The 15,499-nt window shown below is 42.4% G+C and overlaps 2 protein-coding genes across 5 annotated transcripts in view; one reads left to right on the forward strand and one right to left on the reverse strand.

Annotated features, from left to right (window-relative positions):
• Positions 1–15,499, forward strand: part of eapp (e2f-associated phosphoprotein) — a 503,058-nt gene that overhangs the window by 21,024 nt on the left and 466,535 nt on the right. Inside the window, exons 4-6 of one of the 2 annotated variants that reach the window (XR_013578457.1) lie at positions 465–585; positions 1,516–1,629; positions 5,680–6,428. Coding sequence is in view for 1 of the 2 variants with exons in the window: in XM_078555512.1 (XP_078411638.1) it covers positions 465–585; positions 1,516–1,629; positions 5,680–5,956 (512 nt within the window). In the remaining variant the exon portion in view is untranslated. Of the gene's footprint in view, positions 1–464; positions 586–1,515; positions 1,630–5,679; positions 6,467–15,499 lie in introns of those variants that run through there. The other variant, XM_078555512.1, reaches the window with a different exon arrangement.
• Positions 8,932–15,499, reverse strand: part of tpx2 (TPX2 microtubule nucleation factor) — a 57,710-nt gene continuing 51,142 nt past the window's right edge. For all 3 annotated transcript variants that reach the window (XM_078555510.1, XM_078555511.1, XM_078555509.1), the window contains exon 16: positions 8,932–9,211. In XM_078555510.1, the coding sequence (XP_078411636.1) occupies positions 9,101–9,211 (111 nt within the window). In that variant the 3' untranslated portion in view covers positions 8,932–9,100. The remainder of the gene's footprint in view (positions 9,212–15,499) is intronic.

Raw genomic sequence — 15,499 nt, forward strand, 5'->3', positions numbered from 1 at the left:
AGAGTGACAATGAACCTGTTGAATTGTTGAAAAATAACCCCACAGGTTCTCTGATGCCTATAGGATGGGAAACATGCCACCTCAACCAGCCTGGCCTACACCTGACTCAAGTCCCCACTGCAATGGTGTTAACTCTAAACATCATCTGAAGTGACCCAGCAAGCCACTGGGCTCAGTTGTATCAAACCGTTACAAAGACCACAGCTTTCTCGGGGAATTAAAGATGGGCAATAAATACCAGCCTTGCCAGTGACACCAACATCCTGTGAATGATAAATACAAAAAATACATTTTCTACAGAAATATGAACTGAAGCTTCTGATCAACATGATTTTATTTCTCTTATAAATCAGAGGGTTGCTTTGGAGCAAAGGAAATCTCCTAGCCTTCCCTTCTTCTGCAATTCAAGAATGAATTTAATGACACTTGGACAGCCCCTCTAAACATTGCCTTAATCCTTGCAGAAGAATGTGACTCAAAGAAGAAACGCAAGAAGAGGCAGAAGGTCCTGACAAACGATGAGCTGTTGTACGATCCAGATCAAGATGATCGTGATCAGGCCTGGGTTGACAGGCAGAGGAGAGGGTGAGTGAACATTCTCTCTTTGCTTTGTGTTGAAGGAGGAGACTTTTCCCTGGTGAGGTGGCAACTCATCTCTATCAGCAAGAGACTGGAGTTGGTTTTGATGCTTGCTGCTGGTCTAGCTTTCAGTACCTAAAGCCAAACAGTGAGCTGTGAGGATTTATCGGACATCCCCTAGTTCCTAATCTAATTTTGATGACAGAACAATTCTTAGCTTCCATCTTCAGCGTCCAAGTTGTCCTCCTCAGCATCAGCTTCTTGGGGTGTTCTCTGGTGCCAGCTCAGTAGGGTTTTGAAATAAGTTTTGTATCTGCACAATGTTTTAGAATTAAATGTTCCTATTCTGGATTTGGGTTGCCAGCTGGTTGCTTGTTTGGATGACTGATGGAAGGAGGAAAATTTGTTGAAGCTGGGGCACTGTCTTCTCCCTGTGCTTTCAGGGATAACCTGGGGTAGTTGGAAGGGTGTGAGTGCTGGGGACAATGGGAGGATACTTGGGCAATGACTAAAGATGAGGATGGAACCAAAAGATATCTGCGGCATGCAAGTAACTGACACAAGTGTCCAAGACTCCAGGTAGAGAGGACTAAACCATGGGGAAATATCAGTTATGTTACACAGTTTGCAGTATGGTCCCAAATCATGACAGTATGACATGGGCTGCTCACTGACTGAGAAGATCTATAGTAGCATGTTTTCAAAGAACAATAATTTTACTTTGGGGCGGGGGCCAGGGAAGCTGGGTAATATAGAAAAACCCAGTAATTTGGAGGTTCGAGGTACAATAAAAGCAGCATCACAAGTGGATCAAGCTATGAAGAAAACTAAAAATTAAAATTTTCTAATGAGCATAGAGTATATAAGTTAGGATGTAAAGGTGAATCTAATATAAAACCTCAATAAGACCTAACTCCCAACATCCTTCCTTTGCAGGTACCGTGGGCTTGATAACCGGTCAAATCAGTCCAAAACTGCGCCTGTTCCAACCAGCGATGCAGTTCTGAACTGTCCCGCGTGTATGACAACCCTGTGCCTGGATTGCCAGCGGTAAGAAGTGGCAATTAGCTCTTGTGCAGATGCCAGGCTAGGAATTAGTCACACTGCCCCAGATTCAGTCCCTGGTCAATGCTAAGTTTGGTGGTCATGTTGAGATACTCAAACTGGTCCTGGGCTAAGGAGGGAAGAGGTATCAAGGTTCTTGTTCCGGATTAGTATCCAGGAGCCCCTGCATGTTTGAGGATACCAGGTGGGATTGGACCAAGATGGCCATGATGTTCCTAATTGTACCTGCCAACTGCCTCTGTCCTGGGTCACAAATGAGAAGCCGGAGCAGCAAGCATAACATACGAATTTGTTACCCGAACATGAGTCAGCACCTCAGGTAGGTTAGGTAGGGAAGGTGTAGATATTCTGCGAACACCCACTCGAACATCGTTCAAAGTGTTTTGATTTCTCTCGCTTGTAGTTGGCGCAAAAGTGACAGGCACCTAAATTAAAGTAGCACCCTCCATTTAAAGGACACTCTAAGGTATCTCAACCAAATTGTGTTGCCTTTGTAAATAAACTTTTAAACTGTGCCACTGTTTTAAGCCGTCTAGTATAGTTTTGTACTCATTTTTTTTGAGCTAAGTCAGTGTGTGTGTATAAAGCAAAGTATCGAGGAAGTAGAGACTCAAAGCAATGTCCACCATTCATGTACAAGATGTAGTTTTGAAAGGTTTCTGTTGCTTATAGGAGATAGTCAGGGAAGGGCATGTTACATCTGCCTAGTGCTTCGCAGATTATAAAACTCCCTACATTTGAAGAAAGACTTGTCTGACTTCTCAGGATGCCCTAAAGTGTTTCACATCAAATTAAGTACATTTGAAGGAAAAATAGAAAAGGCTGGAAACACTCAGCAGGTCTGACGGGCAGCACCTGTAGAGAGGGAAACCGGGTTAATGGCCGGAATCTTATTGTAGTGTTGAATGTCCCAACAACAGAACTGGTAGTGTGAAGGACTTCCACTTGTAGGCTAATGTTGCAGCGGCCAGCTAATTAGATATTCATGGACAAGAAGCCCAACCAATCGTGCAGATAGTCAATGACCCTGCCGTTACCTCACGGGATCAAAGGTCCAGGCGCCATAGTTAAAGGGCCCCCGGACAGATATTCAATCCCTGCAAGTTAGCAACATCAGTCTGGCTGTGAGATTGGATGCCTTGAGACTACAGCTGCTTCTAGAACCTTCTGATCTTCCCCCACCTCCTTGCTACCATCTGCTTATTTCAACTCCACCCCCGCCCCCCCCGCACTGCCCAGAGCTTCCCACAATCATGTTTCTCCTGTCTGTAGATATTGACCTTCCCTATGAAGTCCAATTTCCTCCCTTTGTCCTCCACGAGCCTATGAAGGTCCACCACCAGCCTCCCTCCCTCAGTCAGCCATTTCCCAATCCTATTGCATTGACACCACTTGATCTCAAATGCATCGATGCTTTCTCTCCTGGGGTCAAACAAGTTTCCCATGAAAGAAAAGCAGCTCCTACTCAGTCCAAATCCTCCAGGAAGATGACCTTGTCTGCTGCACACCACTTATAACCAGTCGTGAATCTGAAGACTTGTTTTTCGTTTGCTGTAGAGTTAATTGCAAAGGTACAATTTAATCTGGTGAAATTTTTTTTATTGTGTGCATGACATGCTGATGCATTAAAAATAGGCTCCCGCTGCTTGCCGTTAGGAAGCTCGATCCATCTCCAATCCGCTGCAATCTTAATTCACAACTTTCATCCCACCATCAGGAAGCTGATACTTTACATATAAGTGCACCCGCCGACTTGTTTTCCATTGGTGGTAGCAACACTAAATTCGGGCCAATGTTTTCAGGCCTGTGACCTTTGTGAGAACTGGAAAAATTTTTGAGGTGTAACAGGTTTTAAGCGAGTACAAAGGCAGGGAAGGGCTGGGGGGTGCGGGGTGTGGTGGGGTTAGTGGGAAGAACAAAAGGGACAGTCCATAATTGGGTGGTAGGTATGGGTTGAGAGGAGGTGTAACTGGGAAAAGCAGAACCATTACCAATAACTGGTGACTGATAAATTGTGGTTACGATCTGAAATTGTTGAACATCAGGAAGGCTGTAAAGTTTCCACTCTACATTAATGGTTCATTGGCTGCCATTTCTGCCACCAGGATGATGCCATTAGCAAACACATCTCTGCCTCTCCTCCCTTTCAGCATTCCAAAAGGGATGATTCCCTCCTCCAAGACACCCTTCACTCTTCAACCACTCTAAACACCCTCTCCTTCACACAGCACCTTCCTATGCAAGCACAGGAGATATAACATCTCCCTTGTAACCTCCCTTCGCACTGTCCAGGGCCCCAAACATTCCTTTCAGGTGAAACAGTGATCTACTTGTAATTTCAATTTAGTATACAGGATTGACTGCTCACAATACAATGGTGAGGCCAGTTGTAGACCAATATGACCGCTTTGCAGAACACCTCAGTTCAGTCTACCAGCATGACTTTGAGTTTCAGGTCACCTGTCATTCTAAGAACATGAGAATCTGATTGTCCAAGAAACCAAATATCTAATGCATCTCAACCTCGAACATACTTCAGGATAGAGCATCCACAATCTTCTTGGGATAGAGAATTCCAAAGATTCACAAAGATAAAAGCAAAATATTGCGGATGCAGGAAAAACTCAGCAGGTCTAACAGCAATTGTGGAGAGAAAGACAGAGTTAACGTTTCCAGTTCATATGACTGTTCTTCAGAGCTAAAGAGAAGTAAAGATGTGATGAAAATTATACTGTTTAAGGGGGGGTGGAGCAGGTGAAGCTGGATAGAAGGCCAGTGATAGGTGGAAGCAAAGAAGAGAACAAAGATAAACGGTGGGGATAAAACAATGAATAAAAATGAAAATCCACATTTTTATTTTTTTATTTTCATTTTTATATCCCCACCTTTTATCCTATTTTTGATCTTTATTCCCATCACTGTCCCCTCCCCCACTAGGGCCATCTGTCACTTGTTCATGTTGTTCTTTCCAGAGTGCTTACCTTTGTCCTGCTATTATCACATTCTGGTTTCTTACCTTAATGCCACCATCAGCACCTCCCTTAGTCAGTATCACTACCATTAAGACCCCGTTGTCCTTCTGTTTATGCCACTACAGGATTAGTGCTGCATGACTGATTTCACAACCCATCATTATCACAATGAGTTGCCTGTCAGTACCGTTTGTTTGACACCTCACAGTGCTTAAAGTTTTTGAAGTGGGACTGTGAATACTTATTCAGTATTAAATGAATTTAAATGCAGTGGATGGGTTTTTATAAATGTTTTTTTTTTAAATAGTGAATTCATCAATAGACATTTTAAGTACTTTTAATATCGGCAGTCCTGAGGTCTGGCCATGGTGGCTACTCGGGGAGTTGGCATGTTGGGTGTTAGAGCGGTGGGTGGGGGGCATGAGTTGGCAGTGTTGGCCATGGGGTGGAAAGGTTGGCATGGATGGTATGAGGGGCCATGGTGGGGATGGATGGGAACGTGAGGTGGTGTGGTGTGGCTTGGCTTGGTGTGGATGGGGCATAGTGTGTTACACCCAACTTGGAGGCGTTTAGCTTGTGTGCTAACTTTTTGTGCCACTTTATTGAATGCCTTTAAAGTTGAGCAGAGTGGTGCGGTAATCTAAGAACTGATGGCAATGCTTTTTTTTAAAAAAACATTTTTCATGTTGCTATTTCTGTGCAATGGATTGGCATCATTTGGAGTTCAGGAGGCCTCTGTTGTACCAGTGACAAGAGACCCCAAATCTTTACCAGATTCAAGGGGTTGAATGGACTACTTCAGTGTTCCATCCCAAGATGGCAATCTGATTGCTAGTTTTATGCTTTGGGACTGTGCAAATTGGATGGTGATTGTACCAGGCCATTTAACATATATTCATATCAGACACAAGGGCTGGGATTTTCTCACCTCAGCATGACAGGTTCCCCTGCAGAGGATGTAGCAGCCAAAAGTCCACTGACTTCAGCAGGACTGGAAAATCCCAGCTGAGAGATATAATTTTCTATCCTTAGTGTAATAATGTTCTCTCCTTTATCTTTTCAGGCATGAATTGTACAAAGAGCAGTACAGGGCTATGTTTGTGATGAATTGTATCATTAACAGAGGAGAAGTTCTCAAATACAAGGAGCCAGCAAACCAGAAGAGAAGGAACAGATATGAGAGAGTCAAAGGATCAACAGAATTGACTGCTTCACCACAGGATGGTGAGAAGGAAGAGTTGTACTATCCAGTGCGCTGTGCAGAGTGTTCAGTGGAAGTGGCTGTGTTTGACAAAGATGAAGTATATCATTTCTTTAATGTTCTTGCCAGCCACTGTTAACAAAAAAGACTTCTTGGATTTAAGAGGCACCTTAAATTCTGCTCCTGATTTTTTTCAAAAACTTACTCATTAATAATTGTCAGAATGGATGTGTCCGGGCCTTGGTCAAATGGTGGAATGAGCAAATAGATCAGTGTGGTGCTCAACTGATTGGACACTAAACAGCAGTATTTGATCCTCTAACAGTGGCAGCAAGATGGTCCCATCTGGGACTCCTGATCTGTGCTAAGTTAAAGCAGCAGTTAGTCATCCTTGGTAAATTCATGAGGACTGGATCTGTTCCTGTTTGTGCTAGCCCCTCAGTTGCCCCACTGCTGCTTGCTACCCAACCTGGCAAAGAAAGAACATTTTGTTAAGGTACTCATAGCCTGAGCCTAATCTAATGCCAATACTACCACTAAAGACCAAGGAGGAGGGAACAATTTAAAAGCATGATTGTTTTATCTAGAAATATTCTCTACTGTAACTGGATGTGACTAAATAAATTGTTTTGCTGTTTACTGAATTCAATGTAGCTCAACTTCATGCTTTTTTTCAGCTAATAGGAAAAGAAAGGCTAGCCCATAAGTATTCTTTTCACAGGAACCTCCCTGAATCTTAAATGTTTTGAGATTCAAAACTGGGGATTCATCATTCTCAGTAGTCGATTGGTAGAGCATTGTTGCAGCAATTACTGGAAGGTAAGGAACCAGAGTGATTGGAGGAGACTGAGGGACCCACCCCCTCTTGCAGCTAGCCATTTTGCATGAAAATGCAGCCTAGACATAGGAGAAAGTTGTCCTGGGAGTTCTCAACATTGATGCCAGACCTATGAAGTCTCATGACATCAGGTCAAGCACAGGCATGAACTCCCCCTGCTAATTACCACCTACTGTCCCCACCTCAGCTAATGATCCATACTCCATGTTGAATACTGCTTAGAAGAAGCACGAAGAGTAGCAAGGGCATAGAATGTACTCTGGGCAGGGGCCTTCAATGCCCATCACCAAGAGTGACTCAGTAGCAGCACTACTGGCTAAGTCATAAAAGACATAACTGCAAAACTGGACTTGCAACAGGTGGTGAACAAATCAAGAGGGAAAAACCTACTCTATTTCACCCTCAATCTAGCAGCTGCAGATACATCTATCCACAGCAGTACTGGTAGGAGTAACCATCACAGTCCTTGCAGAGAATGAGCCCCAACTTCATACCAAGGATTACTTCCATGTTATGTGGCACTGCAGCTATGCTAAATAGGATAGATTCAGAACAGATCTAGCAGCTCAAAACTGGGCATCCATGAAGCACTAAGCCATCAGCAGCATATTAGACCACAATCAGTAATCTCATAGCCTGGCATAACCCTCATTTGACAAGCCAAGGGCCAGCCCTGCTTCAATGAGTGCAAGAGAGCACTCCCAAAAACAGCACCAGGCATATTTAAGAGGTACCAAACTGAATGAAGCTACACAGGACAGATGCCAGTCTTTAATTTGGTTCCCCTCGAGAGCTGCTTTCTTGAACCGCTGCAGTCCATGTGGTGTAGGTACACCCACAGTGCTGTTAGGAAGGGAGTTCCAGAATTTTGACCCAGTGACAGTGAAGGAACGGCAATACATTTCCAACTCAAGATGGTGGGTGGCTTGGAGGGGATCATCCACGTGGTGGTGTTCCCATGTCTCTGCTGCCCTTGTCTTTCTACATGGTGGTATTCCTGGGTTTGGAAGGTGCTGCCTAATGAGCCTCAAGTTCCTGCAGTGCATTTTGTAGATGGTACACACTGCTGCCACTGTGCGTCAGTGGTGGATGGGTGCCAATCAAGTGGGCAATGTCAAGCTTCTTGAGTGTTGTGGGAGCTGCATTCTTCAGGCAAGTGGAGAGTATTCCACCATACTCCTGACTTGTGCCTTATAGATGGTGGACAGGCTTTGAGGGGGTCAGGTGGTGAGTTACTGCAGGATTACTAGCTGACTTGCTCTTGTAGCCACAGTATTTATATGGCTAGCCCAGTTCATTTTCTGGTCAATAGTAACCCCTAGGATGATAGTGGGGGCAATTCAGTGATAGTAATGCCATTGAATGTAATGGGATGATGGTTAGATTCTCTCTTGTTGGAGGTGGTCATTGCCTGGCACTGGTTGGCACAAATGTTACTTGCCATGTCAGCCCAAGCCTGGATATTGTCTTGGTCTTACTGCATTTAGACATGGACTGCTTCAGTATCTGAGGAGTTGTGAATGATGCTGACCATTGTGCACCCATCAGCGAACATCCCCACTTCTGACCTTATGACAGAAGGAAGGTCATCGATGAGGCAACTGAAGATAGCAGGGCCTAAGACACAACCCTGAGGAACTCCTGCAGTGATGTCCTGGAACTGAAATGATTGACCTCCCAACAACCCCAACCATCTTCCTTTGTGCTAGGTATGACCCTGATCAACAGAGCGCCCCCCCCCCCCCCCCCCCCCCAACCCCCGATTCCCATTGAATTAGTTGTGCTAGGGCTCCTTGATGTCAAGGCCAGTCACTCTCACCTCTGGAGTTCAGATCTTTTGTCCATGTTTGAATCAAGGCTGGAATGGAGGCAGGAGCTGAGTGGTCCTGGCAGAACCCAAATTGAGTGTCAACGAGCCAATTATTTGTAGAATTACTTGGATTGCACTAAATGAAATTGTTGCTCACTTTCTTGTAAAGGCAAGCAGGATTTGCTTTGCACGCCATCAAAGAGGAATTATTAAAATATTCGGAGCTGATCTTTGTCGAAAATTATAGGGGCATAGAACACTCGCAGGTGAGGCAAAACAGTCATCAGCATATTAGGAGTGGCTTCAAATCAATTTCCACGTCCAGGAATTGGAACAAAATGGCTGAAGATAAATGAAGTCCATTTTCATCCTTTCTAACTGAATCCAGGATTTACACCTGAAAATTTAATAAAATGAGAAACAAAACAACGACATGAAATTCAAGTACTTTATAGCCAAGATGGAGTATGATTAAAATGTCCAACTTTATTAAGCAGCAAGTTACAAATTAGTGATTATGAACTAAATACAATAGTGATAGCAATAATCCTGGAATCAAGTTAGAAACATTACAGATAGCTACAAATTCTTCAAAGAGATTCTGAAAATAATACTGCAGATAAAAGTAGCACACGTTACAGCCTAAACCTATCTGAAAAATTAGGAGTGTGTGGAACTGTTAGTTGCTGCTCACTGGGTTTGATTTCCACTTTCCTGTAATTTCGAACAGGATTTGCTTTGTGCACCTGCAAAACAAAAAAAAACATTAAAGACTCAATCTTTAACTAACACTGGGATTCCCAGGTTCAGAATGTGCTGGTGGAAATTTCACAAAGAATGAGTACAAGCCCTGGGCCAGGAGTATTTTTTTCCTGCTGAATACAAAACCCTGCACATAGTAGGACTCTTTCAATGGAACAGCTACATCAGGAAGTAAAATTCACATTTTAGATAAAATGTTAATTTCCAGTTTTTAAAATGACCAAGGATGAAGTTTATTATCAGCTAAAAGAGCAGTTCTATATTTTCAATGCTGGGACAGAACACTGCTTTTAACTCAATTACATATCATCTTTTCTGAAAACTCAAGCACATACCTATCACCCTTTAGTAATGTTGTCAAGAACACAGGTACCTGCCAGCTCAGAAGATTGAAAGTGGCACTGAATGACTAGTGGATAAACTCCATCCACTTTGTTGGGAGCTTTCAAAAGTGATGGCAGGGGAAACCCAGTTGCCATGATTAATCAATGGAGCTTCTAACCACAGTGTTTTTTAAAATTTTAATTGATAAAATCATAGCAACTGGGCATTGCTTGAACATTTTGCCCTCATCTTTAGTGTATTTTTTTTTACACACTTGGCACATACAATTAATCATCCTGCTCAGTGATAACCAATAAAATGCAAAATGGCTCAAAAATAGGCACACTTAAAAAGCAGATATAAATTTGTAAAGTACTATTTTACCATAATTGGGTTTATCTAGAAAAGCAAAATACTGATGTTGAGACTAAACTGTCATTAAAGATAAATCTTATCCACAAGAGGTAAAACTTGTTCCATTCTAGCACTTTCCAGAAAACATATTTACAGCATAAAAGGGCTGGCTATTAACATAAATGTGAAAATGTGAGGAACAGAATAAATGATGCACAAGATCAGATAACTGGGTGAGATTCATTTATATGTAATGATGAACAAAACTTCAATGAAGTGGTTCCAAAGGAACCAAATGTCTAAATCTAAACCAGATGAAAACATTGTTGTGGTACAGACCCCAAATTGTCTCAATCTTGCCTGTTCCAAGAGCCACATATTCAAGTAGAAGTCCTATTACTCTATAGGTCAGAGAATGAGGTCTGGATGAGTGGGTACAAGAATCATTTTCTCATCTCTCCCCCTCCAAAGCCCAAGCTCAGGGTCCAGATTCAAGGGAACATCATCAGCAATGCATTTGGGAAAGATGTCCCACCTGAGGATAGATTTTCGAAATCTGGCATCTACAAATCACTAACCCCACTGAGCAGTTACTTAACGCAGGTCTGCTGTCCACAAATATTCACCATTTAGACAATGAATGAAGAAACTGAGCCAGGCATGGCAGGCCAGTGTTTTCGGTCTGAACTTTTGGATAATGCCCCTTTCATAAGCATCAAATCACTTAAGTCAAGAGTTTTAAAATTTGCTACAGTTACCAAGTCTAGTTTAACTTCATGTAAGCAGAGTGTTATCTGAAAGGTGAAGCCACATTCAAACAAATGTGACTGCCAGCTATTTGTCAATCTGTGACAGTTACACAGATCCAGAGAGTCACTGCCATATTTCACAAGCTCAGCTCAGTAGAGAAGAGCTGTTGAGCTTCTGGACCCATAATGATGGGTTAGACTATCATAAAGTTAGTAATGATATAAGTTACAGAAATTTCATTAAGAGATTGTGACATTGTTTCATTCATGGATGGCATAGAAACGTACACAGCCCCTTGTTAATTATTGAGCAAATATATTGAATAGATTAAAATCTGGAACTGGGCTTGATGTAAATGTTCTGCCAATTTTCCAGATTCACTATAGTTACTGAATCTACCCTGCTATTGGAAAAAGTTTTCCATCTGTTGCCCGAGACATTTTACGATATCAAATACAATAGGTTGAGAGAGGTGGTGAAAAAGAAAATAAGACTGGCAAGAAGAGAATGAAAGGATAGCGTGGCAGTCAACATAAAAGGGAACCCAAAAATATTTTACTGGCATGTGAACAGCAGGTAGAGGTGGAGTGGGCCTTATTATGGTCAAAGATGGTGATATTTGCTTACAGACACAGGATAAGGCTAGAATATTTGATGAGAACTTTGTATCAGTGTTTACTAAGGAAGATGCTGATAAAATATTGATAGAAGTGGAGACAGTGGAAGTGACAGGGTGAAAATTGAGGGAGGTGGTCCTGAAAATATTGGCTATACTTAGGGTAGATAAGTCATCAGATCTGGATGGCTTGTATCTCAGGTTGTTGAAGGAAGTTGGGGTTGAGATAGCAGAAGGGCTTGCCTTAATCTTCCAATTATACCTAGATATGGGAGAGATACAAGGCTTTTGGAGCGTGCCAAACATGACACCACCATTCAAGAAAGAATGCCAAGACAGTCCTAGCTACTACAGGCCAGTTCATTTACCATCAATAGCAGGTAAGGATTTAGAAACAATACTCATGGGGGGAGGGAAAAATCAACAGGCACTTGGAGGTTTGAATTAATTAAAGAGAGCCATCACAGATTTGTAAATGGCAGATCATACTTGACTAATCCAATTGAATTTTAATGAAGTAACAGAAGGTTGATTAAGGGAAGTGTAGTGGATGTTGTTTACAGGGATTTTAACCACATAAAATGCTGGTTAACAAATAGTCATTCGGTAGTACACAACTTGAGTATTATGGAAAAAAGACATGTTGTCGAAGCTTTTCACCTTGCACTCAGGACAATTGTAAGAATACCATTCTCCATGGCAACACCTCTAACAGAGTCCAATTTTCTTCTCATGCATAAATTGTTGTTCCCTTTACATTTGGTATTATTGTGATTGTCCTGATGATTGCAAGATGAAAAGCTTCGACAACGTGTCTTTTTTCAGCAATACCAAAATTGAGGTTTATGGAATAAGACGTTGAGTGCTCAACCGAATAAAAAATTAGTTTAAGAACAGAAAGGTTGTGGCAAATGGTTATTTTTCAGATTGGAGGACGATTGGCAGTGGTGTTCTGCAAGGGTCATTGCTAAGACCATTGCTTTTTATGCTACATATAAATGACATGGACCTTGGAATACAGAGCAAAATTTCAAAATCTGCCAATATTCTGGGGAGATTTGGTAGAAGTGTAAAAGGTTATGACATGGTTTACATAAGATAGACAAGAAAAAAAACTGTTCCCATCAGCAGATAGTAAAGTACTAGGGGACACAGATTTAAGGCTTTGGACAAGAGATGCAGAGGGCTTGGAGAGAGAACTCTTTTTAAAAAGCAGCAATTGATAATGACCTGAAACACTCTGCCCACAAGGGTGGTGGAAGTGGAAACAATGATTTCAAAAGCAAATTGGTTGGGCACATGAAAGAAACAAACCTGCAGGACTATGGGGATTGATTGGGGAAGCAGGACTGACAGTATTGCTTCAGAGAGCCAGCATGGACTTGATGGGCTGAATGGCCTCCTTCTATGCTATAATGACTAACACGACCAATGGATGTGCTATTGAAACCATAAGGAGCTACAATTCATCCGAGCACAGGCTAAAATACAGAATCTAAGACCAAGATTTAAGAATTAGGAGCAGTGGGCCATTTGGCCCATCGAGCCTGCTCAGCCATTCAATAAGATCATGGCTGATCTGATTATGACCTTAACTGCACTCCTTGCTGGTCCCCCATAACCTTCAACTCCCTTGTCAATCAAAAATCTGTCTTACTCAGCCTTGAATATATTCAATGACCCAGCCCCCAAAGACAACCCTCAAAAAAATCGCTCCTCACCTCTGCTTTAAATCAGAGACCCCTTATTTTGAAATCCTGTGCCCATTTTAGGTTCCCCCACGAAAGGAAACATCCTCTCAGCACATAGCCTGTCAAGCTCCCTCAGAATCTTAATGTTTAGTAAGATCGTCTCTCATTCTTCTAAATTCCAGTAAACGTAGGCCCAACCTGCTCTTATAAGACAAACCCTTCATACCAAGAATCAGCCTAGTGAACCTTCCCTGAACTGCCTCCAATGCAAGTACATCACCCCTTAAGTAAGCAGATCAAAACCCTACACAATACTCCAGGTGTGGTCTCACCAATGCCCTGTACAGCTGTAGCAAGACTTTGCTTTTATATTCCATCCCCCTCGCAATAAAGGCTAACATTCTATTTGCCTTCCTAATTACTTGCTTTACCTGCAATGTTAACTTTGTGGTTCATGTACAAGAACACACAGATCCCTCTCCACTACAGCATTCTGCCCAATTAAATATTCTGCTATTGTACTCTCTCTGCTGAAGTGGACAAGCTCACATTTTCCCACATTATACTCCATCTGCCAGATTTTTGCCCACTCACTTAACCTGTCAATATCCTTCTCACAACTTGTTTTCCTACCTTCGTATCATCAGCAAATTTGGCTATGATAAGAATTGGTCCCTTCATCCAAGTTAACATAGATCATGAATAGCTGAGGCCCCAGCACTGATGCCTGTGACACTCCACTCATTAGTTTGCCAACCTGAAAATGATCCATTTATCCCAAATCTGTTTCCATTAGATAGCCAATCCTTTACCCATGCTAATATATCACCCCCAACACCATGAGCTCTTGTGCACCTATTAAAAACCTTTTGGAAATCAACATACACTACATGTACTGGCTCCCTTTATCCATGTTGCTTGTTACATCCTGAAAGAACTCTAATAAATTTGTCAAACACTATTTCCCTTTCACAAAATCATGTCCACCCTGCCCAATTGTATTATGATTTTCTAAATGTCATGCCACTACCTCCTTAGGTTCTAGCATCCTCCCAGTGACAGATATTACACTAACTGGCCAATAGTTTCCTGCTTTGTCTCCCTCTTTTCATGAATAGAGGTATTGCTGAAAAAAAGAGACACGTCTAAGCTTTTCGTCTTGCACTCATCAGGACACTTCGCAAGAATATCAATTAAGGGGAAATCAACAATTTATACTGTATATGAATAGAGTGCTGATTAGTTGGCGGGTGGACTCTGATTGGTAGAGGCATTGCCATGGAGAATGCACCAGTTATAGTGACTGACAGTTAACTGTCAGGCATTGTTTGAAATTTAAACCAGACAGCTTAACCCCGATTGGTCAAGGAATGAGTCAGCGAATGGCTGTCACTTATTTTGTTTAGCTGAAACAGACGCAGTGTGTGTACATGTTCTCTGTCTGCAAAGAACAAGGCCCTGTGTATTAATATATGTAGAGAACAAGGTCCTGTGTATTAATATATGTAGCTTCCAGCACACCCAAAAAGTGCCACACTGCAAGCCCAACTGACAATCTTAATATGGTTGTCAGCGTAATTCTTAGCACGCTGAGGATTATTTAGCAAATGTCATTCAATCGTGGAATCACATCTAATGTTGGACACTGTTTAGAGTTTTGCAAGCACGGACTGGTTGGGTATGGTCTGTACCTTGCCCATTACGAACAACGGCTGAGACAATCTGCCAGTCTTTGGGACGTACGGCCTACATACCTAGCATCACACTGGCACTGAAATTCATATACAACATTACTCATTCGTGGGATAGGCACAACTTTTTGGCTTGACGGCAGTATCCTGTTAGTGGCAAAAACCATTTGTGTTGCTACTGCATAGTAGCAGTGCGAAACAGCTAGCTTCACCTGTTGCTCAGATTTTTGAGATACCTTGCCCTTCCAGGGTAATCTGAGGAAGACTGGGCACTTTTCAAGGCCGAAAGTGACAGCCTTAGGCCCATTCATGAGTTTGCGTGACAGATAGCACAAAATGATCTGACCAGGGTAGCCATTATCCTGCTGAATGCCTTTGATGCGCCGCATTTCTCCATCAAGCTTGCATGGTGAGCAAATGGACCAGGCCCTATTTACAAGGATGCCGATAAGACCAATCTTATAACGTGTGGTACAGCTCCCCACTATTGGTGTCAGTGCCCCATGAAACAAAGCCCATTTCTCCCACACCAATCTTTGAACCACGCATTTAACTCTGATCTTATTTACCCTGTGCCAATTTGCTCGTAGCTCAGGTAGTAATCATGAGATGATTACTTTTGTGGTTCTGCTTTTTAAATTTAGTTCCTAGCTGCTCATGATATCTCAGCAGAATCTCTTAGTTCTACCCACGTCGTTGGTATCCATGTGGACTACGACAACTAGATCCTTCCCCTCCCACTCCAAGTTCCTCTCCAGTCCTGAGAGGTCCTTAACCCCGGCACTAGGCAAGCAACAAAGCCACAGAGCAGAGTGTCTATCCCTGTAACTATATTATCTATACTAC

The sequence above is a fragment of the Cetorhinus maximus genome, chromosome 13 (genome assembly GCF_964194155.1).
Source record: "Cetorhinus maximus chromosome 13, sCetMax3.hap1.1, whole genome shotgun sequence".
NCBI classification, from domain to species: Eukaryota; Metazoa; Chordata; class Chondrichthyes; order Lamniformes; family Cetorhinidae; genus Cetorhinus; species Cetorhinus maximus.